A 26,744-nucleotide genomic window follows, 5' to 3' on the forward strand; every position below is an offset into this window, starting at 1 on the left:
GCCTTGCTGATTGTGTCTCCACCACTACAAATTACAACAAGCTGCTGTCCAGACAAATATTCAGGACAGGACAGGATCTGACCAATCTGTTACCTTTCCAATATTTGATGTTCTGATCTGTAAGTATTGCCCTCTGCTTCAGTTAAGATGGCATTTTTCTACCTTAATAGAGATTACAAAGAACTATTTGTTTCAAACAACTTCCCACAGTATGTCTTGAAAGTGAGTTTTCTTCAAAGGCTTTGAGCTATTCACACATAAACACATCCACCAAATTATGTAATTTGAAAAGTAATGTAAAGGATGGCAGCTATTTTAAAATAAAGTTAATGCAATATAATTACATTAGCAGCAATTTTACAAATTCCCAATTGTACAATAATGTACTATTTTAACCCTTCTGAGGTACTCCTTTTCCATTTGGAATAAGAGCAAAAGCAGGTGGGGAAGGGAGATTAAATTGTCTTGTAAAAAGAAGTGGTCAGCTTTGTAAACTTCATTCCCAAGGATACCTATTCTTTGAAATAATCCTGCATTTACAAACAGGAGAAGGAGGAATCCTAGGTTACCAGAAAAGCCTGCAGCTTCTTATATATCTAAACTGTTACATCCAATAAGCTATAAGTAGAGTAGGGTGGAGAACTAGACATGGAATTTCAAGAGTGAAGAGCTTATCAAGAGTTGCTTCTTAAGACAAACTTGGACATTAATGATGTAAAATATTATAGACCAAAGCAGATTGCAAAAAAAGTGCAATTTATGAATGTACAGCATATCCAGTAGTTTAAAAGAATTTGACATTACAAAGAATTCACAGCAACCAGAAGACTAAATATCACTTCTAGAAGACAGGAAACAAGGGAACATTATTGAAGAAATGCACAGAAACCGATCAGCTCAAACAACTAAGCCTTAAAGTGCACATAGACACACACACAAAGAGCAATGTGTATTTTATATACATACACTGCAGGTATGCTTTTATTTTGGCTATGAAGTCTTACTCCTTCTGTATTTTGATCAAAAGCTAGATAGCTTTCACACAAGTGAGACTTTTCTTATAAGGCAGCCTTGCAGGACTTCTCCATGTCCATCCTGAGAACACAGTCTCTTTCCTTGGCTCAAAGAACTCATAGAAGGCATGCGGAGGAAAATTCTCAAAACCTTCTCAAAACTGGAACCTTTGGTGACCTGATGGTTATTTTCTCAATTAATATGTACTTGCAGGTACAACTGCTGCCCTCTTAACACACTCCCAAAGGAGTGTCCCTCCCATACCTTCCAATATACAATGTAATCCTTATGGTCCTCCACAGGGAACTGGATAAACAGAATCATAGAGTGATCAAGGCACACTGTCATCTTAACTTCTTGTACTATTTTGAGATGTTCTAAAGAGCAATAGGTGCTAGATGGAGGGTAATATATGACTGCACATCACAACTGCTAGGTTACATTTGACCATTGGAAAAATCAGCTAAATGACTGAGACATAGTTGCACTCATATTTCGCAATGCACTACATATAAAAGAGTTGTTTTCCAAAAGTTCTTAAATTTTAGTTTAATGAAGTCTAAGATCTTCAATATTTGGGACTACTATATACTCTTCCTAAACTCAAGAAGAGGGATTTTTTTTTGGCAACTCACCCATTTATTCATAAGGCATTATTTCTCTTTTGCCAGATAATATGCTGTGATCCTTAGAATGGTAAATAATTTCAATAAGTTGTATCCTAAATAAGATCAGTTTTGAAGAAATCCCATGACAGAGGCTGTATTCTAGGTAGCTGAAAAACTTTCTATGACCTACTGGCCAGCACCAATTCCAGAAAAGAGTTGAAGTATTGCTTAATGATTATCCTTTTGCCTGAATATTCTTTCAACAAAAATTCCAAGAAGCACTTATCAATACAGCTGAGTTTTCTTCTTTTCTTTCTTTGGAATAGCATCATACCCCACCCCACCCCATCCCTAACTTAATGCCCATTTAATTTTAGAAAAAAAACCTATGAATATACTATGGTATGAACGTTGTTCATTTTTGTAATTGGGGTAATGGTGCTATTTATATGGAGTTCTTGTATCATTCCTTGGTAGGGAATTCTTTGTTTGTATGACAAGGACAAGTATGTAAGCTGTTCAGAAAATAGCAATAGCACTTAGACTTATATACCACTTCACAGTGCTTTACAGCCACTTTTAAGCGGTTTACAGAGTCAGCATATTGCCCCCAACAATCTGGGTCCTCATTTTACCCACCTCGGAAGGATGGAAGGCTGAGTCAACCTTGAACTGGTAAGATTTAAACTGCCAAATTATTGGCAGCCAGCAGTCAGCAGAAGTAGCCTGCAGTACTTCATTCTAACCACTGCGCCCCCACCGCTCATCACAACTGTGGCATATAAATTAAATAAATAAATAAATATGTTAGTGCCAGTCATGAAATCAACAAGCCGCCACAGAGCTTGTTTCATCTAGTCTCCTTCAATTCAGGGGCCCTTTTAATTATACTTGAGTACATACAGTTAGCATTTCCTTTTTCCCTTCCCTTCTTCCCTCATTTAATTTACAACTGGGGAGGAAGGGAGAACAAAATAAGACAAATTAAGGTTCTGTGTGATTGAATCCTCATCTGGTGAAGGTTGTATTCCTTGCTAGGTCCATGGAGGTTCGAAGTACAGACAAACACTCCTAGAACTATATGACTCAAATTATGAGCAAATCAATTTACCACCTAACTCATTTTGTAGGAAGTACTGTCTGTCCCATCAAACAACTCACAGTGGCTACTAGTGCTTTGACCCCAGCTATTATGCTATATTTTTGCCATTTTTATTTGAAAAAACAGGAATACTTTAACCACTTAGTAATAAAGTGATTCAAAGAATATGAATGGATGAAGTAATTTCCAGTGTAGGTCAAAGGAACAACGAAGTGCTTATTTAGAGGCTGAATATCAGCATCGGTTTTGAGGAAAATAATGCGCAATAGTGAAATAAGTGATTTAAATAGAAGTAACATATTTTAGCGTCATCTCAGTCCATGGCCAACTTTTCTGCAGGGGAAAAGAAAGGACAGGATATTACAGTTGTTACTGTTCCTGAGGCATTCAGATGGGTTTGGAAGTCCACCTCAGAGAAGTCTCCTATATTGACCTATTCTTAGTAAAACAGAAAACAGCTTTGAAAGTAAATGGTGAAGGAAAATTGCCTTTAGGGATTTTCTGTGACTTGCTTCCTTTGTCTTTTGCAGGAGGCAATCCTTGATGCCTCTCTCAGAATAGGCATATCACTTGCTATGGTGAAAGCTGCATCTTCTTGTGTTTTACTTGATGTTTTTGAGCAAGGCAGTCCGTGCATTCACCACAGCCTTGAAGGCATCCTCACTGCCTGGAGCCATACACTTATCTGGGTGGAGGAGCACTGCCAACTTTCGATAGGCCTTGTTTACTTCATCCCTGCAGAGCAAGAGAGAGAGAGAGATAATAGAAGAGTGCAATGTAATGGGGTCTATTTATAGAATGATAAATCTTAAAATGAAAGTCTTTCAACTACTGAAGTTTACCTAAGTACTAAAACTATTTGAATGACACCAACAAAAAATTACAATTATTATTCATTTCGAGTTAACCAAGTAAATAGAATTCTGATCAAACAGAAAAATAAAATTGAATTTAGTTATATTCAGAACTTGAAGGTCCATTATAGCTTCATCTCCTGCATTGCACTAGGCTTTTAACTCCAGACACAGAATAACCATAGTTTCAGAAAGCATTTCTTGTCATAGACAGTACTCCCTCCATTCTCTCAGTTCACAAGAAAGGGCTGGATCATGAACAATGTCCAACTGACATGGTCAATGGACACTGGAGCTGTTAAATTGATTAGGAGTCAGATGGGGGGAAAAATGAGGGATAGGGTAAATAGCAGGTTGTTGTGAAGATGCATTCTGGCCAAATGTCTCCTATGCTATACATAAACACTTGCCATAAATTAGTAGATATTTTACCTTATATTTTCTAAATTCAGAGCTTTGCCATACCTATCCCATTCCTTCTAGTCCAACTCTTATCTTGCTCATCTCTACACCAGCAGAGATTATTTATTTTGTAATGATTGAGTCCTTCATTACCTTGTAGCTCCCGGTTTGACACCCAACATATCCCAGCTATCCTTGCTGCTGCGAATCCTCCGGATGGTGTCTACTTGCTCCTTAGTGAAACTATTGCTTGTGCTGGTTATGGGGCGCTTTCCACCATTATCACATAAATCAACAATAGCTGAGTAGAAAGTCTGCAAGCACAGAGAAGGCAACGTTACAAAGTTCTTGTATGTGCCCATTGCTCAGCAATCTATATTTCATTTAAGGAGATCAAAGTCCAAATCATTTTCTTTGCCTTTAACAGCTCATTCTATTGCCCCAAACTCAAAAATCTTGAAATGACCTATAGGGAATGACCTATAGGGAACAGTAAGATTTTTAATCTTACAACCAGAAAATCTTCAAATAGTGCAGAAACATACAGTTACATGGTGCCTACTTCACTAAGTGATTTCTTGATTTATTTTCAATTGTACGTGCCATGTGCCTTCAGATCATCCATTAGATTAATTCTTGCATATTGAAACAATCTCTTGCACTACTTGTTCTTGCTTTTTTTTTTTTTTTACATAAAGAGCTCTGTGCCATTTCAAAGACTAAAGGGAGGTAATTAATTTAAAATTTCTTGGAAAACTAGGGAGAACATTGCATATGCAGAGAGAATAAATGAGAATTTGCCAGTGAAAGATGAGAGACCTTAGGACATTTTCTCTCCAAGTCAAGAAAAGGTACTGCTGGTTTCAGAAAGGAACAAGAAAATATAAAATATTTTACCAAAAATGTCTTAAGAATGAAAAATGAAAAATGAAAGAAAAGCATCTGCGTTCATGATTGGAAATATTTCTGGCATGTTTTATTCATGCCCCCAAACAATGTTTCACATGACTTGCAGCAAGTCAAGGTAACCATGTTTAAAGAAAAAAATCAACAGCATTTCATTTTGTGTAAGAAGACGAAGATTTACAAAAGCAAACAAAACAGTTGCTTACAAAAACATCTTAGAGAGGAAGCAAATTCTCATAAGGAAGAATTCAGTCAAGGATGTCTAGATTACAAAGCACAAATCATCGCGCAAATCAAGGGAAAAAAAGATGCAGCAGGACTGCCTTGTTTTCCACTGTTTTCCACTGTAGATTTTACCTGGAACATTTCATTAATTCCTTCTCCAGTCTGTGCAGAAGTTTCAAAATAAAGGAAGCCTCTGCTTTCTGCCCACAGTCGCCCTTCACTTTCATCCACACAGCGCAACTTGCCACAATCAATCTGAAACAAAAATGAGAGAAGAGTGTAATCCTGACTAATTATTTACATGCTCCTTTATCTACCCTAAACTCTTTAAGCATTTAACAAACATGAACTTTCTATACCAGTCTTTACCTTATTGGCACAAACCACAAAAACAATGTTTTCCATGTTTCCATGTGGTCCAAGTTCGTGTTTCATCTCAGCAAGCCATAAGTCAAGGGCATCAAATGATTCCTTTTGCCCAACATCATACACTAGGATTACACCCTGGGTGTCTTTGTAAAATTCATTGCGAACCTAATTTAAGGCAGAAATAATGCAGGTGAATTTAAAAGACCAATAGACAGCTCTAGAAAAGTGACTCAAATTATAAATAAGCAGTGCATCAGCTTAAATTGGGCAAATTTCTGACCATTTATGTGCAACTGCAGGAAATAATATATGTGCATTACATCTGAACAAATCAAAGTTTGCAGTATATAAATATACCTATTTGGATAATGTTGTGCAGGAATACAAACATTTTCCATTTAGCATGCATTAGTTGACAAAAGCCATCACTACAACTGACACCGAGGTGACAAGAGTTCAGTAAAAAATCTTGGATACAATTTTAGTGTAATGTACAGATTATGGGGCTTTATTTCAGTGATTATTTTAACAAATAAAGTGTACTTGCATGCTATGACCACCACCAACTACAGTTTAGCCATTCATTCTCCTTCCAAACAACGCAACTACAAGCTACTCATCCTTGGCTTATTTTCTGCTAGCAGACGGACTCAGTGCAATTACTTTAAGAGGGGGCAAAAAACCCAGAGAAAGGATCCATAGATAAACTTTACTTCAAATCATGGACTGGGTAAAATCAGAAATAATCACCAGGCCAAGTTTGCATAATATGATTACCAAATCTAAATTATAAATCATGATTTATATATCCCACAGTGCCTAGGTTCACACATTAGACTAAGACCAAAGACCTGATAATTTAGTGTACTGTCTGAACTCTGGCACACAGCCTTTTTAGCATCTTTTTGCATGATTTGTTCCGTCCTCATTGCTGAAAAGCCATCCACCTTTCTTACCTCGTAAAAGAAGGAGTGTCCAGCCATGTCAAAGATATTCACTTTGATTTCTCGGTCTCTAATTTGCACTCTAAAAGGAAAAGAGTCCTAAGATGCAAGTATGGGCACTCTAAAGAATCTTCTTGCTGTTACTAAGCTAGCATTAATAAGCATCACAATATGACAGTTGTGCCACTAATAGAGTTAAGCGTTGGTATAGTCATTAAAAGACAGAGGAAAAAGATCCAGGATTAATTTAAGACAAGATGTAATTATTAAATAATCGACAAGAGGAGATACAAGAACAATAAAATAGGACACAGTTACAGTGGTGGGATTCAGCCGGTTCTCTCCGGATCGGGCAAACCGGTAGCGGCAACTGCGGGAGGCTCCGCCCACCCACCCGGATGTAATGCGCGAGCACTGCGCACTGTGCATGCGCTCACATTTGCGAACTGGTAGGGAAGGTAAATTAATCCCACCTCTGACACAGTAGCTTCACAATAAAGACTTGATCAGACTTTTAATAATTTCCCCACGCCGTACCCGAAAATACTTGCAGGGAAACATTCACTGGCCTCATATTATATGCAATGGGATGTGCACTAAATCATCATCAACTTCAAAACTGCTATTTCTACCAACAGCAGAGCAGAAAAACTACAAACGATTGTGATGGATGAACAATCAAGAGCATTTTTCCATCTCTCGCATGTACACCTTTTAAGCTTGGCTCACATATTTTCAAGAGCTATTGTCTGTAGCTACTGCCGGATATAAAAGAAGGGTACTCACTTGGTGACACCATAATCAATGCCAATTGTTGCAAGATATTTGGGCACAAATCTCTTCTCACAGTATCGCTTGATAACGCAGCTCTAAAAAGTTAAAAAAAAAAAAACCTTGTTATCAAAGGGGTGAGCTGCTTATTCAGCCCAGGCTGTGCTCTGCTTTTCATAACTAATTCTAATCAAAATATTTTTAAAAACTGATTTTATGTATATCTAGCAGTTAAGTAAATATAGCAGTAGTACAATTCAAATAAATATAGCAATAAGCATAAAATAAAAAAGATAAAACAAGTTTAAGTTGAACTGAAGTAATTGAGTATTAATAAATTTTTATTACTGTCAACTACCAGTCAACACAAAATAGAGTACATAAAACTAATAATTAACTATGAAATAAATTAATACACATTACATGACAAAATGTGGCCCCATTTAAAGAAACAGAGCCCATCTGAATCTGAAATAAATAAAGTTCAGCATAAAACAGTATAACAAAAACAACTGCAGCTAGATGTCTATTTTAATGGCTCCTAAGTAAATATAATTTTTATTTCCTGCTCAAAACATTATTTATTTATTTATTTATTTATTTATTTATTTATTTATTTATTTATTTATTTATTTATTTATTTATTTATTATATTTCTATACCACCTTTCTCTTATAGGACTCAAGGCGGTGTACAGTCAAGAAAAATATAGATACACAAACATCATAAAATTGCTAATATATATTATATATTATATTATATTATATTATATTATATTATATTATATTATATTATATTATATTATATTATATTATATTATATTAATTATATTATATTATATATTTCAGTTTTTATCATTCATATTATGGGCAGTGCCATCAGCTTACTGTATAGTAAGAACAGAATGGAATTTCATTTCTTTTACAAAGAGACATCATAGATGTTTTCACAGGATATAATGTATCCTGATAGAAAAGAGAGATTAGAATTGCAGTTAAAAAGACCTTGGGAATAGATAAGACTTGTCATTTTCATGTGGAATTTGGAATGTTGTATCAACAGACATAGTACAGGTAGTCCTCGATTTACAACAGTTCACTCAGCGACTGTTCAAAGTTACAGCACTAAAAAATGTGACTTATGATTGTTTTTCACAGTTACGACCTTTACAGGATCCCCATAGTCATGTGATCAAAATTCAGATGGTTGGCAATGGACTCATATTTATGACAGTTGCAGTGTCCTGGAGTCATGTGTTCACCTGTTGTGACCTTCTTACAAAGATAGTCAATGGGGACTAAATATTCATTTAACAACCATAACTTAACAACTGCAGTGATTCACTTAAGAACTGTGGCAAGAAAAGTCGTAAAATGGGGCAAAATTCGCTTAACACTTTTCTCACTTAACAACCTAAATTTGGGGCTCAATTGTGGTTGTAAGGCGAAGACTACTTGTATGTTCAAAATACAGCCAATCAATCAGTTGCCCAAATCCGGCCAACCTGCTTGATTCATTAACTACCCTGTGCCATTCATCATTTTTACTCTGCTTACATCTAAGAATAAGACTATGGCAAAGCAACTGAAAGAAAATAGAGATCTTCTCTCATTCCACCCTTATCTGGCAGGAGCCATTCCATCATTCTACAGGAATGGGGGGTGGGGGGAGAAGGAAAGCAGGGCTGTTCTGCCAGCAAGCCTGAGATAAGCAACTATTTCTCTTCCAACTTGTCACTATATAAATAATGAATGAGTGTATGGGTTTCTTTTTGCACCGTTTGCTCTTCTCACTATGATGTCTTCCAGACGGCAGGGAACGGTTATATTACTGGTCTTGTAATCTACAGTGAGTCCTCAATTTATGATCACAATCGAGTCCAAAATTTCTGTTGCTAAGCAAGACATTTCTAAAGGAGTTTTGCCCCATTTTATGATCTTTCTTGTCACAGTTGTTAAGTGAATCGTTGCAGCTGCTAAGTGAGTAACACAGTTATTAAGGGAATCTGGCTTCCTCATTGATTTTGCTTCTTGGAAAGTCACAAAAATGATTGCACGACCCTGGGACACTGTAACTGTCCCAAATATGCCAAGCATCTGGATTTTGATCACATGACCATGGGGATGCTGCAATGGTTGTGAGTATTAAAAACAGTCATAAGTCATTTTTTTTCAGTGCCGTTGTAACTTTGAACGGTCGCTAAATGAATTGTTGTAAGGCAAGGACTACCTGTACAGGATCAAGATGAATAGAATACAGCTGGTCAGTGACCCGGATCTGAAGGGATTCAAGTCATGCATGTAGACTGGATCTGTTGGCACCTCTTTAAATCAAATGTGCCTTCCTAGGATCATGTAGCTCTGAATCACCCTTTCCTCTACAAATCCAGATCTCTGCACAGCCCTAACATAAAAGACAACAACTCCCACATGAACTCACATAATTAAAATAAATGGGATTAGAAGGACACACAAGTGAAATTGTAATAACTATTTTATTTGCTGGCTGCCCTGCTCTTAAAGACTAGGCTGGGTATTTGTTTAATAGAGTGATCCTCATTAATGATCATTTATTGAACCTCAATTACAAAAATTTTGTGAAGCACTAAAATATATGTGCATGAATGCTAAGAAACTGTGCAGTGCAGAGTTTGCCATCTCACATCTTTCTGCTGAATTACATTGTTATTATTATTTATACTATCTCCTGCCTATTCAAATTACTCGTTTACAATAAAAATCTAAAATGTGTGTGTTGTTCCTAGTGTTTGTTCCACTTAGTTGCAAATTCTTATTATTTCTGTGCATTCACTTCAGTTCATATAATGGAGTTATCAGTGTATGATGCAACATGGAAGGTTGATTTTTCAGCCAGCTTGTCCCAGAGCCTGACAATGATTAGGAGTAAGAAGTAGTAACTGGCCCACGATCACCCACCTGCCTTCTCTGCCTGAGACAACTAGAACCTGGGTCTCCCTGCTTCTAATTTAGTTTTAAATTGCTAGAAAATAGAGGAAGTAGATGCAATAGAGACTGCAGCATTGCAAGCTAATGCTTGTATTCAGGGTACATTTGAGACAGGGAAGTGCAATCATTAATTTTTTATTTATGTATTTCACTTATGTAACATTTTTATATGACTGTTCATCTACTAAACACTCCGGTCAGCAAACAGATAAAAACAGAAACAAAAATCCACTATATAAAAATTATGAAGTCAAGTTCCCTAAAAAAAATCACAAATATGCCTGCATCCACATCAGAGTTCCATTAGTAACCTGGATCATGTTTTCACAGCCTTCTGGAAAGCTAGAAATCATCTGAAGTGGATTGGACTGAGGAAGACAATTCTATCAGTACAGTATAATCTACGAAGTACATCTAGAGCCATCTCTCCATACTTTTAGATAATAAGTTAGGTACATATCTTCAAATAGGACCCATTTTCAATTCCAACAGTATCCAGTGTTGTATCAAGGAAATTTTATTTTAATGGAATCTGGATGCCTTATTGTGCACACATCAGACTGCATACTGGACATGTCTCAACTCAGTAATAATATTCACCTATATCAGATAAATTTAGACTAACTACCCTCACTCCCCACAAGTTGTGACAATAAAGATCTAATATCTTGAATAGGAGGAGAATAAAATTAAAAATTACAATGTTCCATCTTGAGGGTTGAGCCAAATCACCCAGTTATGAGTTCCAGATTATATGGTTTCAGCTTTTAAAAGTTTATATCAGATTTGACATAATTTATTAGAACTTATTGATTTGATGGATTTATAACTACTTGTTGTATTGCATCACATAGATTTTACTTTTATGCTATTAACCTTCAGGCTAAATAATTAACCCATTGAAATAATGAATAAAACCATTTTCTTGGCCAAGTCTCTTAAATGAGAAGCAGTTTACCATTTTTTATTTTTATATTAAGCCTGGGTGATTTTATGAGGACTATTTGCTGCTTCAAGACTTCTAGTATGTTGAATCTTTTTTCAATATTCACCATCAGCTATCTGGGTTGCTGGAATCCCCATCTGCATGACCAGTCAATGGCAGCCAAGAATTTTGTGGGTTTTTTGTGGATTTCTTTGCTGCTTCTGGCGACTGGATATTTGCAGCCAAAATATGGTAAGATATATGATAGAAAGCAAGTCAAAGAAAGTTGCCTCTGCCTTCACCAAATATACCTTGCAGACTTTACATGTGGATAAATGTAGTGGAATAATCCATATCATTTAAAAGATCCTTTGGCAGGTTGTATCCATTTAATGTTAATGGTTTTTAATATATTTTTTAAAAATGTTTTAATTGTTGGTTTTATGATGCTCCCGAGTATTTTGATATGGGCGGCCACATAAATTTGGTGTGTGTGTGTGTGTGTGTGTGTGTGTATGTATGTATGTATGTATGTATGTATATATATATATATATATATATGTATATATATGTGTGTGTGTGTATATATATATATATATATATATATATATATATATATATATATATATATATATATAATAAAAATTAATAAAACATAGCAAAACATTTTGCAAGCTCCACCTTAACCCAACTCCTCTACCTCTCCGGGGCTAATAAACCACAACATTCTATTCCACAAACGATCTCTAGTGTCACAACGGCCTAATAAAGCAAAGAGACCCCATTGGTCAGCCAGCTTGTCGTTCACCTGCCTCGGACCAATAAGGCGCCTCTGCTTCTATTCCTACCCTTTTTACCTTGCCAACCTCGGCGTTACCCATGGAGATTACTTTGATCCTCAAAGACTTGCGCGTTTCTTTCCGTTTCGTCTCCATCCTTAGCCGATAAGACTGGAGGAGATGACTGAAGCTCCCTTTCTTCACGGGGTCTGACTAAAACTGAACAGACTCGCGCAAATCACCATCACAATGCCCGGGCTCCAGTCCTCACTTCCGTTATCTCCCTCTCCATAGTCAATTATTCACCAAGGCTAAGTCAAGCCCCAACAAACGCTTCGCGAGCCTTCACGATATCGCGAGAATTATCGAGGGACTGCCTCCGGGCGCTCAATACAAAAGCAAGGAAGTCTCGCGAGACCCAATCAGAGCGGTCCAGTCGGAAAAATAGAGGGATTTGCAGCGTTTCTGTTTAATCAGAGACAAGTTTGACTTCAAAGTGGTTGTTTCTAGATAAACTGCTATAGAATCGCAGCGTTCGGTGCTGTCGTTACGTGGAATATATACCCTGTTCGAGTATATGCATCTCATTTTGCCTAGAATTGTGCTGTAAATGAATGGAATTAATTAATAAATTAATGGAAATCCCTTTCCATTTTTATTAAGTCTGAACTCCTACTTATTGTTATAAGGCAGCAGAAGCCGGGAAAGTGCTGGATCTACGTTAAGCACAGAGCTTGGTTCGCATCAGATCCCGAATAAACGAGCAGAAAATCTCTGGGAGTTTTTGCGTTTATTATATGGCTGTGGTGTAAGCAATTTCTTTCAACACGGCACTGGTGCAGGAGAGGAAAAGCTGAACCTCTCTGGTGTTTCTATTTGGCACGTTCCTTCCGAACCCTTCGTGAAACCATGCAGCATTCTGCCTTGTTAAAAAGAAATTTGTAGCTTTATTGCAGAAACACTCATGCTGGCTCTGATGAATGACTGGTGAGGGAAAAGAACAGTGGTGGGATTCCAATTTTTTTCTGTGGGCGTGGCGTGGCGTGGTGGGCGTGGCAGGGGAAGGATACTGTAAAATCTCCATTCCCACCCCACTCCAGGGGAAGGGTACTGCAAAATTCCCATTTCCTTCCGATTAGGACTCGGGAGGCGGGGCAGCAGGTTCTGACAGGTTCTGGAGAACTGGTAGCGGAAATTTTGAGTAGTTCGGAGAACCGTACTTTCTATAAGGCCCTGAAGACGTTTTTATTTCAGCAAGCCGGCCTGGCCTGAAGAGGTTTTATGGGTTAGTTTTCTTAATTGTATAGTTTTAATTAGGGTTTTAAATTAGGAGAATGTTTAATTTAATTTATTTTTAATTATCTTAACTTTTATATTGTATGTTATTTTAATTCTCGGCTGTTCACCGCCCTGAGTCCCTTCGGGGAGAAGGGCGGGATATAAAATAAATAAATAAATAATAAATAAATAAATTAATTAATAAATAAATAAATAAATAAAACTGGCAAATACCACCTCTGTCTGGTCCCAGAGTGGGTTGGGAATGGAGATTTTGCAATATCCTTCCCCCAGGAGTGGGGAGGGAATGGGGATTTTGCACTATCCTTCACCTGGAGTGTGGAGGGAATGGAGATTTTGCAGTATACTTCCCCTGGAGTGGGGTGGGAATGGAGATTTTGCAGTATCCTTCCCCTGCCACTCCCACCAAGCCACACCCACCAAGTCACACCCACAGAACCGGTAGTAAAAAAATTTGAATTTCACCACTGGGGCGGGGCCAGTCAGAAATGGTATTTACCGTTTCTCCAAACTACTCAAAATTTCCACTACCAGTTCTCCAGAACTGGTCAGAACTTGCTTAATACCATCTCTGAAATGAACACTGCAGATGTACAAAGAGGCTTTGCTTGTTTGTTTGTTTTTCAGTCATAACCTGCCTTTCTTCATCAGGAGTATGGACTCAAAATGGAAATGGAAATTAGATAGACGATGGATGGATGGATGGATGGATGGGTGCATAAATGCATGGATACATAGAAATACAACAATAGAGTTGGAAAGGATCTTAGAGGTCTTCTAGTCCAACCCTCTGCTCAAGCAGGAGACTTAATATCATTTCAGACAAACTGACTGTCCAGTGGCTTTATCTTGATATTGAGGATCAGCTTCTCAAAGCAATAGAACAAGAGGTATTGGACCTAATTTAAACTAATTTTGATTTATGAAGTTAGATTTTTTGCAACAAAATAGCACCACCTAGTGAATTTGTAAAAAAATTATGCTTAAACAAGATGATCTACAGTATGTGCAGAGCAGGAATTTCGATAGTCAATCACAGAACTATAGAACGCTATATAGACCCCGGATCTATCTGGCTCGCCAAACCAGTAGCGCCAGCAGTAGAAGGCTCCGCCCCCACACCAGGACTTCATTATGTCCCCCTTTTTAACCATCTGCACATGTGCTGAATGTTCTGTGCATGCGCAGAAGAGGTGCTCCTGCACAGGAGCACACCCAAACCGGTAGTAAAGGTAAGTGGATTTCACCGCTGCTATATAGTATAAAGATTTCAGTACATACAGCTAATCATTTGCGGAGAGGCTAATCAAATTTTACATTATATTTCCAGCAGAAGAGAGAACAGTTATGTAGCTGAATTTTTTTTTAATTAGGAAGCCAAAAATAATATAAATATATATATAGTGATTGGAAAATATCTCCCATTCCCTCTGTTCCAGTTTTCTTTACAAGATGTGTTTGATAATCTGAATTAGAATAATAGCATTTCTCTTTTTTATACATGTTATTGTTATTGAGCATTACAGTCAAAAAGAACATTGAACATTACAATCAACAAGGTAAGAACTAATACAAGCCAATAAAGTAGAAAAAGAAAAATAGGATGGCCAGTGTAGAATTTAGCACCCACCACTCTCCTAGAAGAATGAAATATTCTAAGAAATATTACAAAGGCAGAATATTATATTTCTCTGGATGAGAAATGGAGAAACATGAGGGGTTTTTTTTTTTGTTTTTTTTTTTGAGGCAGGAAGCACACTCACTCTTAATAGCTCCCACCCTCCTCAATAGCCCACAGCAGATGTCAGCATTTAAGAGATAAAGAGATGGCTAGGTGTATTCATAAGCAAATACCTTCACACAAGACCCAGCAAAGGTAGGATTTAGCCCCCAGCCACAATAGGAATTGCCAAAAGCCCTTCATTACATCACCCAGCAAGGTTCAACCAACCTTAAGTCAGACAACCTCAGCTGGACCCCTGCATAACCCCCTGGGAGTCTGACAACCAATAGGATACATTTCTTGCACAGGAACAGGAAGCTATAGGGCAAGGCCCAAGAGAGGTTATAAATACAGTATATCTCTCTCCACTCCATGTGTTCAGCTACCCAGAATCACACATGCTTGCTGGTTCTGCTTCACCATTAAACCATCCTTCCAAGCAGCCTCCATGTTTCCAGTGTCTTTCTCCCCATTTGGAACTGAACCCAGATGGACATTTCTTCCAACAACAGAAAAGGAAAATATATATATATATATAAAGAAATGACTTATCACTTCATCACAGCAAGTTTAAACAATTTTAGTAACATATTACCCTAGGCTTAAAATACAATAAATAATCTCTTCTTCTCATATCTTATCTCTTTAGCTATAAAATTATTTTAAAGCCTTATCATTCAGTCCTAGTCAGCAAAAGTTATTTTTGCATGTAATTTTATTTTAATTACGTAAACATCTACTATATTAATAACAAAATAGTCAACAGATAAAGCAACAAAAAAAAAAGCAAGGGTGAAAATTTAAAGCCCTCTGTTAACAAACCATTACTGTATAAAACTCATTAAAAAACTTATCATGGCTTCTTATCTATCCCAAATCAACCCAACAGTTAACACTAATTTGTCCTGGATCAAATATCCATGTTTGTTAATACCATCTCTTATCAGCAAAAGTCTATTAAGGATTACTGGAGATAACAATATATCAAATTAATATATCAAATAAACCAGATTTATAATCTGTTCTTTTATTTATAATAATCTTGATCTTTTTATATTTCTTCCCTTTTAACCATCCTTATGCTTAGTATTCTCAAATAATGTCCTAAAACTTTATTTCTTTTTATTTTTTTGTTCCTTCTCATATAATTCTTCATAACTTTAAGAAATCTCTTTTGTAAATTCCATGTAGGTTATCCAGATCACTCTTTTGCCTTGTGAGACATAAATTGGTTTCATTTTATATCCAGTGTAGCATCTCCTTCCAAATCATTATCATAGTTTGTCATTTTAAAATCTGTTTCTGTTTCAAATCAACCTCAGTCCTATCTGATAAAGGTTGCTCATCAGGGGTGAGTTCTACTTACCTTTACTACCAGTTCACAATGGGGCCATGTGCACGTGTGCTCTTCTGCGCAAGCGCAGAAGCATTTTCATGACATTGGGGTCAGTGGGCGGAGCCTCCTGCCAGTTTTACTGTCGGTTCTATAGAACCGGTGCGAACCAGGGGCAACCCATCACTGTTGCTCATCTTCTTTACCATTTTCCAAACACAATCTGTCCACAAGGGCAGACATTTTAAAAATTAACATATGAGTCCATTAATAATAAATATCTTTTAATATGTCAAATACTACAGTATTTTGCTCCATTCTTTATTAGTAAGTCAAATTTAAGTGCTCTTCTCCATTCATTGAAATCTTTAATTCTTTCTAGTTCCCCCTAGTGCAACCTTCAAAATCCCATCTTATAGTTTTTTAAAGTATTCAAAACAACAACCTTTTCCCAAATCCAACTCTAATTCCAGAAATTTATTTCAAATCCATCTGGAACCTTAGCCTGTTTATAGCTTTCCAAAATCAATGTTCTAATCATCCTTTTGCTTTTTGAGGAAAGTTTTTTATGTCTTTAAATTTATTTTTAAAACTTCTTTCAATAAGGATTAAAGGAAATCTATATTATACTACTTGATCATCAGAAAATTCTTATTAGTAGAAAAACAATTAAAAAGCAATATTCAGAAGTGATTAAGAGAGGAAGTATGCAAACCCAGATATTGCACTGAAGTTTTGGCTAAATTAAGCTCTAAACTCCCTGGAGCAGGGGTCTCCAACCTTGGCATCTTTAATATTTGTGGACTTCAACTCCCAGAGTTCCTCTGCTTGAAGTTGAAGTCCACAAGTCTTAAAATTGCCAAGGTTGGAGACCCCTGCTCTGGAGAGTGCAATTTTCTGATCTCGTGAGAAGCAATTGTCTGGAGCATTTGTGGGCAATCCCAATTCTTGTCTGGAGAGAAATCCCAAATAGTCCATTTTCTGGCTCTTCATTCCACTGCGATCATTGGCTCCACTCTCAGTGGAACTATTTTCAGTTCACCAGTTCACAACACAAGGAATATGCTGAGATCAAATGAGCCCATTGGTCTCCCTCCAACTTGACACGAGTGCAAAAACCTCATTTAATAACTACTCTGGCCCCCATGAATTATTATGGTCCTGGAAAAACTAAAATGTCCTCTCCTCATTCCAAGCACAAAAGATAATAAATTACTACAATATTACTGGAATGTGAAAGTACATAAGGTTTGTTAAAAAGAAACATCCAAGCCATTATATCACCAATACTGCATTGCAATTGAAAATGAAATGATACCATTAAGAATTTAAGTGCTCTCAAATCAGATCCAACCTATGGCAGTTGTAAACATGCCATCTCAACTGCTTCCAGTGATAATTTATTGCCCTTTCAAAGATATTTCAACTCCATAATTCTGGTCATTCACTTTATCTCTTCTAGTTTCCTTCAAACTTGCCAAGCATAATCTTTTTTTCTTCTATGCCATCACCTCCCTAACAGAGATTTTTCTTGCTAATCTTTATTTATTTATTTATTTTTAAATAAATTAATTTATTCAATTAATTAATTTATATAGCCTTCCATTTGTTCTTCAAAGAAGAAGTCAGTTTTATTTCTTTCAAGATTTCTTGCACTCCATACTTCTCTTAATAACTATATCCATGTCTGTAATTCAAAATATATAATTCATGATTATTCCTTTCTTAGCAACTAAATTTCACAATTATACATTATAATGGGATAAGCCATTATTTAACTATTATGATCTTGATTGTCATGGAAATAAAGTGTCTAAGTTATTGTTACTTTCTCTTCTAGGATTAATCTCTTTACTTCTCTAGTCCAGTGTCCATCTTTATCTGGCCTTGAAGTAATTTTTTTTTTTTAATTTGATTTATATGCCGCCCTTCTCCGAAGACTCAGGGCGGCTTACAATGTGCTCAGCAATAATGATTAACATAATTATGATTAACATAATTAACATAATTAACATAATTATAATTACTTATTCATCATCAATGGTAAATTCAGTAATTATTCTGTTTGACATTATCTCTGTATTCTTATTTAAATAAAATTTTCTCTTCCCATGTTTACCTTCATAACACATTTGTTGTCTTTATAATACTTTCAGTTAAGTATTTCAATCTCCATTTTTATTCCAGTTTTGATCCCTTTCAGTCCTGCCAGTCTTAGGACATTTTATGCTTTCTTATTGTATACCATTTCTTCAAACTCAGTTCTTTCAGTATCTTCTTACTCATTCTAAAATTTCTTTGAAAGTATACTTAGGTTTTGAGGCAGGCCTATTAATTCTAATATATTCCATTTCCTGGCATAATCTATGTGATCAAAGACCCTGCTGTAGTCACAATAATAGGTTTGTAGGGTTGGAAGTGACATTGAGGTCTTCTAATCCATTCCTCTGCCCAGGACAGTCCCAGACAAATGACCATCCAGCTGTAGGAGTCGGGCTGTTCCATTCCTTAATAGCGCTCACAGACAGGAAATTCCTCTTAATTTTAAGCGTGGATCTCTCTTTTTAAAGCTTTTACTCATTAGTTCTTGTCCTACTCTAAGAGAGAAGAAAAAAAGGACAAGGTGAACTTTATTCTTAAATTCTCTTAATCTTTCTGTTTTATCATTTCATGTATCTGTGTGTTTTCTGGAACCTAATTGTCTAGTTGACATATATTTATTTAAATGTACAAATAGTCCTCGTCTTACGAGCACAATGGAACCCAGAATTTCAGTCTTAAATCATTGGAATTTTAAGTCAGGGCTCTGTGTGACCGGACTTAATTTTATGACTAATCATAAATTGAAAACTACCTATATAGGCAGCCAGGTTCAAAGGCTCTAGGTGGCCTACAGAATTGAAGCAGCATTGAAAGAATATAGTATAAAACCAGAAAGACACATATAGCGTACTGAGGAGAAAAATTCACTTAAATACCAATGATCCATTCCCCCAAGGATCATAAATCATTCTTTCTCTTGCCTGTTTGAAAATCAGTTTTAGAGCTTTGCTAAAGAATTGCAAGGTTGGAACCAGATGGGAGGGATGGCATTCCACAGTGGCACCAAAGAAGATGTGAGTCTAGGATTTAACCGTTTAATGTGTCCCTCCAAGTATGGCTCTAATTTATAAAATCTTAAGCAAAATTTTATCAATTTGAGGAATTAGAATAAAAGACAGTAATGTGTACATTTGCTTCCATCCTCTTTTGAATTAAGGAATATATACCAGTCTTTTCCAACTTTTATGCCATACGGATTGGTTCTATATTTGTTGATATAGAGTTCTTATCAGTTTAATTGGCTATTCCGTAGCTTTAAACAGTTCAGTGCCATTTTTTTTTTAATTTGATTTATATGCCGCCCTTCTCCGGAGACTCAGGGCAGCTTACAATGCGTTAAGCAATAGCCTTCATTCTTTTGTATATTTTATACAAAGTCAGCTTATTGCCCCCACAAACTGGGTCCTCATTTCACCTACCTTAGAAAGGATGGAAGGCTGAGTCAACCTTGAGCCTTGGAGAGATTCGAACCAGCAGAAATTGCAGGCAGCTGTGTTAATGACAGGGTGCACTAAACCACTGTACTACTGTACTATCAAGGCTCTTTTGTCTGTGACTGAAGTGTGACTGAAGCTTTGCCTGTTTTTTATGGGTAATGTTCATGATTATTTTGGGATTTCAATCAAATTATCATGGCCAACATCTTGACTTGACAGACGGACACCCAATTCCATTTATGAAGTCTGTCAGTATAGTTTCATTGTCTTCTTCTTTTTTACCTCCCTTGCCTAAAAATTCTATTATTATCATCATCAGTATTTCTGTGATATCCTTGATCTTCATAAAAAGCACTTTCTTTTCATGTTATTTGTTGACATTCTTGATTGAAATATCTTTCATCAACCTGTCTTACTTAATGTCAAATATCTGCATTCAGTTGTCATCATACATTCTTCTTGTTACTCAAGGCTTTTATCCTTTGTTCCTAGTTGTCAGGATTGCTTGCTTTGAAATTCACTTCTACTTTTTTTTTCTCTTAGAAGTATAAGGAGCACTTTTTTCACTTCAGTTTTTGCAGATATCTCTTGCTTTAAATCCTCCAGTTTCTCTTTTGTATGAGAATAAATAAATATTCTGAACCTGTTATTTCCATTCATCATATATTCTGATCCTATGTTTTTCGAGTCAAATATTGCTGGCACCCTCCTGTTTAATTTTCTCATTCATTTGAATTAATCTGTAATTCAATTCCTTATTAATATCAAGTTGCCAATTTTGCAACCAGGAAATTTTTGCCCATGACTATGTATTCCTGAAACTGAACAAACTGATGTTGGTGAGAGAGAAGGAACAAATTTCAGAAATTTAACTTTAAAATGCATTCCAGGTCTGATGTGAACTCATTTGCTCTTTGCAGATTCTTGCAACCCTTTTGCACATCCAGTAGTTTTAGTGAATTAAGTAGGATTGAACCCGAAAAAGAGTTTGTTTTCCTTCTTCTCTTCTACAGGGTACCAGCTTCCCTTTAAAGCACCATGTTGTTTGTTTGTTTGTTAAAAAGCAGCTTCTCTTGAAACAGAATTGCTCAAAAGGCAGCGTGACTCATGAATTACTGCCAGCGGAACATTGACTTCCTACAAGCTCTGCATTGCAAAGCCAATCCTGTTTTTGCTCTTGGTTCCAATTATTGGGTGCAGAGCCAGAAAAAAAGTTGATATAGCTCTCAAAATGTGCCGTTGTTATCAGATACTCTAGAATCTATTTTGAACTGCTACAGAATTGGTTTGGGTAGCAGTTAATGTGTTAGACTAGAGAGATCCAATTTCATAGTCAACCCTAACCACTGAAACTCACAATGTGGTTTTGGACCCAGTTGTTCTCTCAATCTAATATAACTTGCAGAATTGCTGTTAGGGAGATACCATGAAGGAAGAACTATAGGTAAGCTGCTTTGAGCTCAAAGGAAAGATGGAATTTAAACCTAATAAATCCTGTGGAGGTGTCCAAGGGACTGGTGGACTACAGAGATGGCTGTTCTGCCCCAGCTATGGATCCCAAAGAACGCAGCACACACAAACTCCGAACAAAACTCAGTTTACTTCAAAACATAGTCTTTTGCAAATGCAGGCTGTTAATAAAACGTTCTTAACAACCTGCCCAAAATTTCACAGATAAGATAGAGTCTTACAAGAGTTGGCAGAAAGCCCAGAAGCAAAGTTTGCAAAGAAAATCCAAACTCAATGATCAGCGAACGAATGAACGTTGTTTCCTGCAGCTTTTTACAAGCTGTGTGCATTCTTAAATAGGCTAAGGGAATGGCCAATTAGCCCCAAGCCTTACTCTCAAGGAGACCTCCTCCTGAGGAACCACTCCTGCCTTTTGGCAGCTCTGCGTGCTCGTGCATTGAGAAGAGGCTCCTCCACTTCATCCTCTGCACTTAAAGGAGCCTCTGGAGGTTCTGAAGGCCCTGGCTGAATCCCTGCCTTTGGCACCACATCTTTTTCAGCCTCCTTGCTGTCTGATTCAAGCACCGGCTGCACAGGCTGCTGGCGCGACACCACACCAGCCTTCTCGTCGTCAGGATCAGCAACAATCTGCATAGGCCGCTGGCGGGCCACAACAATGGCTGCATTATTCATTATACATTCCTTTGCTACCAATTTTTTTCTTAGTTTTGTTGTTATACTTTTTAATTTTTTTAAAAAATAATACTGATGATAATTTTTTTAGATATCTATTGTTTTAGCTTTGTTATCCACCATCCACAGTCACTTGTTCCGTGACTGTTTTGAATCTAGATATTGGGTACAACATAGTGTGTACTGTGGAGTCATATAACGTTCTGAAGCGTAAATCGTGATTTATAATCTGCTCTAACTGGGTTCATCAGACATACTAAGCCACCAAGAAACCACCTACATTTTCAAGAGAAGAGAAGAGTTAAGACAATCAACTTCAAATAACGATAAACTTTTAATGGAGTTCTACAAGTTTAGGTTCAAAATTTGGAGACCCTGGGCTGTAATTCTTACCTAGAAATTCAAGGTTTCTTATCACTAAATATGTCTACTTAGAAGGCCACAAGAGTTGTGAAGCACATATAAAACAAAGAATAATCAATAGAACAGTGCTGGCAGTGATAAAATTTTTGTAAATGCAAGGCACAGACTATCTAGCAAGAGAGCAATAAAAGAAAGAAAAAAGAAGACCCCAAACATTTTAAATGGAAGAAAGATAACTTTGTTTTTCCATTCAATTTTAAAAAGTATAAATATCTTTTGTTCTTTCCTATCTATTCCACCTATATTTATATAATATAATATAATAACAGAGTTGGAAGGGAACTTGGAGGTCTTCTAGTTCAACCCCCTGCTTAGGCAGGAAACCCTATATCCCTTCAGACAAATGGTTATCCAACATCTTCTTAAAAACTTTCAGTGTTGGAGCATTCACAACTTCTGCAGGCAAGTTGTTCCACTGATTAATTGTTCTAACTGTCAGGAAATTTCTCCTTAGTTCTAAGTTGCTTCTCTCCTTGATTAGTTTCCACCCATTGCTTCTTGTCCTATCCTCAGGTGCTTTGGAGAATAGCTTGACTCCCTCTTCTTTGTGGCAGCCCCTGAGATATTAGAACACTGCTATCATGTCACCCCTAGTCCTTCTTTTCATTAAACTAGACATACCCAGTTCCTGCAGTCGTTCTTCATATGTTTTAGCCTCCAGTCCCCTAATCATTTCAGGTTATTTCAGGTTATTATTTCTAATATACAAATAATAGTGTTGGTTATAGTAGCTTTAGTTAATGTTAGGCATGCTTTACACTTCTCAAAATGCATTGATATATTAAATTAGCGTAACGAGTCTTTTAAAATATTTGTATGCCTTATAGCATACTTTAGAAGGTGACTATCCATTTTTGCTATAATATATAGAAAGAACTTTATGCCCTGAGGTTTTTAACATAGTCTTGAGATATAATTGGGCTATTTATTCATATATTTGTCTTGCCTTGGAGGATTTAAGGACAAATTTTTAATTTAAAATTGGTATTTTGCAGTTAGTTCCTTCAATTAAGCAATGCCATCTCGTGGGACTTTGGAAGTGCACCTTCTCTGTTGCAGCACTGCTCTTTGGAATGAGGCTGTCCCCAAGATCTGAATGGCCGCCACCCTGCTGGTGTGTTGAGAGTACCTGAAGACACGGCTCTTCACTTAGGCCTTTGGTGGAGTGACTGAAGCCTCCTTTTAAGCTAGATTGTTTTTGTTCTCCTGGTTTGTTATTCTGCCATCTGTATCCATTTTTTGTTTCTTATTACTTTTATTACCTTCTTTCATTTTTTAAATCACTTGTAAACTGCCCAGAGTTGCTGGGAGTTGGGCAGTATATTAAAAAGTTACTTATTTTCAAAGAATTCTGTTCAGTCAGACTAAAGTCTATCTTATCCCATATTCTCATCCAGGGGTGGGTTCTACTTACCTTTACTACCGGTTCACAGCGGGAGCGCATGCGCTTGCTTCTGCACATGCACAGATGACCTATGATGACATCATGGCAGGTGGGCGGAGCCTCCCGCCAGTTTTACTACCGGTTCTATAGAACCGGACAGAACCGGGAGCAACCCATCACTGTTCTGATCCCATATTAGCCAATCAGATACCCATGAAGAGTCAACAAGCAAATTCATTCATTTTTGACTTGCCTTCTATAACCGGTCTTGATAGAAAATAGGCATACTGGTTGTGTTTTTGAGAACAGCATATTTATTTATTTATTTATTTATTTATTTATTTATTTATTTATTTATTTATTTATTTATTTATTTATTTATTTATTTATTTATTTATTTATTTATTTATTTATTTATTTATTTATTTATTATATTTCTATACCGCCTTTCTCCTGTAGGACTCAAGGCAGTGTACAGTCAAGAAAAATATAGACACACAAACATCATAAAATTGCTAATTAAAATTATTACTTAGTTTGGTCAATTAAATAAAACCCAGAATTAGATAACATTTAAAAAATCATTCACATGTTCGTATGTTTAGCCCTGCCTGTTGGAACAGGATGCATTACAACAATATGCCAGGAACATAGTAAGATATCATTTTCTACCCACAGGACATACATTTGCATGTGCTTCTGTAAATATATACGATATATGTATATATTTAAATGTGGTTGGCAGCCTTTCTACAAGCTAAGCATAATTTTCAAGAACAACCTCCCCCTATGCCTGAAGAGAAAAGTTTTCAATCAGTGTGTGCTACCTACATAGTTAAAGAGAAGGACAAAATGAACACATACTATATTCTAAAAAAAAAAAAAGGTGAAAGAAATATGACAAGGAAAAAAATGTCAATAAAAATTTACAGTCCTATATATACTTATAGAATAGAATAGAATTCTTTATTGGCCAAGTGTGATTGGACACACAAGGAATTTGTCTTTGGTGCATATGCTCTCAATGTACATAAAAGAAAAGATACATTCGTCAAGAATCATAAGGTACAACACTTAATGATAGTCATAGGGAACAAATAAGCAATCAAATCATATTAGGAAACAGTCAATATAAATCGTAAGGATACCAGCAACAAGGTTACAGTCATACAGTCATAAGTGAGAGAAGATGGGCAATAGGAATGATGAGAAGATTAATAGTAATGCAGACTTAGTAACTAGTTGGACAGTGTTGAGGGAATCATTTGTTTAGCAGAGTGATGGCGTTCGAGAAAAAACTGTTCTTGTGTCTAGTTGTTCTGGTGTCCAGTGCTCTATAGCGTCATTTTGAGGGTAGGAGTTGAAACAGTTTATGCCCAGGATGCGAGAGGTCTGTAAATATTTTCACAGCCCTCTTTAACTTGTGCAGTATACAGGTCCTCAATGGAAGGCAGGTTGGTAGTAATTGTTTTTTCTGCAGTTCTAATTATCCTCTGAATTCTGTGTCTGTCTTGTAGGGTTGCTGAATCAAACCAGACAGTTATAGAGGTGCAGATGACAGACTCAATAATTCCTCTGTAGAACTGTATCAGCAGCTCCTTGGGCAGTTTGAGCTTTCTGAGTTGGCATAGAAAAAACATTCATTATTGTGCTTTTTTGATGACATTTTTGATGTTAGGGGTCCATTTTAGATCTTGAGATATGGTAGAACCTAGAAATCTGAAGCTCTCTACTGTTGATACTGTGTTGTCTAGTATTGTAAGAGGTGGTAGTATGGGAGGGTTTCTCCTAAAATCCACCACCATTTCTACGGTTTTGAGTGTGTTCAGTTCCAGATTATCTAATGCAAATGTCATAGAAATACGTATATATTTAAAATACATTTATATGACTATCTTTTTTTAATCTATGTATTCTGTATAAATGAGTCTCATGTTTTATTATACTTGTCTATACAAAGTCTACGTCTCTATGCATTCGTCTCATAAATGGCAAGTGGAATCAGGTCTTCAATCCATTGAATAAATAGCGACATATATTTATCTTCCCGGTTCTGCAATATCAGTGTTTTAGCAATAGTAAGGGCACGGAAATCTATTTACAATGTCTGGTTGTCAAATCCCATGTATTAGGTAAGATGTTCAAAAGACTTCTGAAAATGTTAGCTTTTGTGACAAAATCATACGGTATTTATATAATCCACTGCTTTTCCCCGAAACTTGGTAAGAATAGGACATTTTGAACCGTATATTTTAAAGAATAATTGTACTTATTATACCGCCAACAAAATACTATTTTTTGCAGTCCTTTTCTATACAAATGTAACAGATTCCAATAATGTAGCAGTTTATTTTATCTCAGCATTCAGCAGTGCTCTCACTTGTTATCGTTGGTCTAAGTCAGTTTTGCAATTTTCACCCATCGGCTGGCTTCCACATTTGATCTGGTTTCAAAATGGGATACTCACTGGTCTTCTCCCATTGAAGGCTACTATTCCTTAGATGGCTTTGATGATTTGTTTGCTGCTTTTCCCAGGCTGTCATCTAAGTGCCACACTACTAAATTGAGATGGAGTCCATAAATTTTACAACACTAGCATCTCTCATCCTTGCATGCCAGCTGCGGCTATTGGGAATTGCAACTTAGCAACGATTGGCAGAGTGTGTGCATGCTGCCTTCACAAGGGATGGACTGGAATAATAGGTCTGTCATGTTTTTTTGTTATACATTTTTTTTTTGTTCGTTGAAAATTCGGAAGTGCTCTTTAAAGTGCATTTTATCTACTCTAAATAGTATATGTGTATACACACACACACACCCATTTAATAATGTGAGACTTTTCCTTTGTACTTTATACTGTTATACTTTTAACAGGGGAGGAATGTACAGCTACAGTGCTTTGACCATAGGAAAAAGATTAGATTTTATTTATTTTATTTATTTATTTATATCAAATATATATACCGCCCTTCTCCCTAAGGACTCAGGGCGGTGTACAGCCAAAGTAAAAACATAAACTACAAACATTAAAATACA

At 36.4% G+C, this 26,744-nt stretch overlaps 1 protein-coding gene across 1 annotated transcript; it reads right to left on the reverse strand.

Annotated features, from left to right (window-relative positions):
• Positions 1–3,005: 3,005 nt before the first annotated feature.
• DNAJC27 (DnaJ heat shock protein family (Hsp40) member C27) lies at positions 3,006–12,198 on the reverse strand. Its single transcript, XM_070947203.1, has 7 exons — positions 11,944–12,198; positions 7,211–7,293; positions 6,437–6,506; positions 5,481–5,645; positions 5,244–5,366; positions 4,134–4,294; positions 3,006–3,459 (listed from the first exon to the last, which is right to left on the reverse strand). Exons 1-7 carry the CDS (start codon positions 12,019–12,021, stop codon positions 3,327–3,329), a joined length of 813 nt encoding a protein of 270 aa, XP_070803304.1. The 5' UTR covers positions 12,022–12,198; the 3' UTR covers positions 3,006–3,326.
• Positions 12,199–26,744: the final 14,546 nt, after the last annotated feature.

This window comes from Pituophis catenifer, unplaced genomic scaffold, assembly GCF_029215685.1.
Source record: "Pituophis catenifer annectens isolate HBS135680 unplaced genomic scaffold, rPitCat1.0.hap2 SCAF_1, whole genome shotgun sequence".
In the NCBI taxonomy this organism is placed as follows: Eukaryota; Metazoa; Chordata; class Lepidosauria; order Squamata; family Colubridae; genus Pituophis; species Pituophis catenifer.

Coding starts and splice junctions, on each gene's coding strand:
- DNAJC27 (XM_070947203.1), bottom strand. CDS start 12,021: ATGGAGACGAAACGGAAAGAAACGCGCAAGTCTTTGAGGATCAAAGTA. Junction 7,294..11,943: donor GTAACGCCGAGGTTGGCAAG/GTAAAAAGGGTA, acceptor TTAACTTTTTAG/AGCTGCGTTATCAAGCGATA. Junction 5,646..6,436: donor GACACTCCTTCTTTTACGAG/GTAAGAAAGGTG, acceptor GCCTTAAATTAG/GTTCGCAATGAATTTTACAA.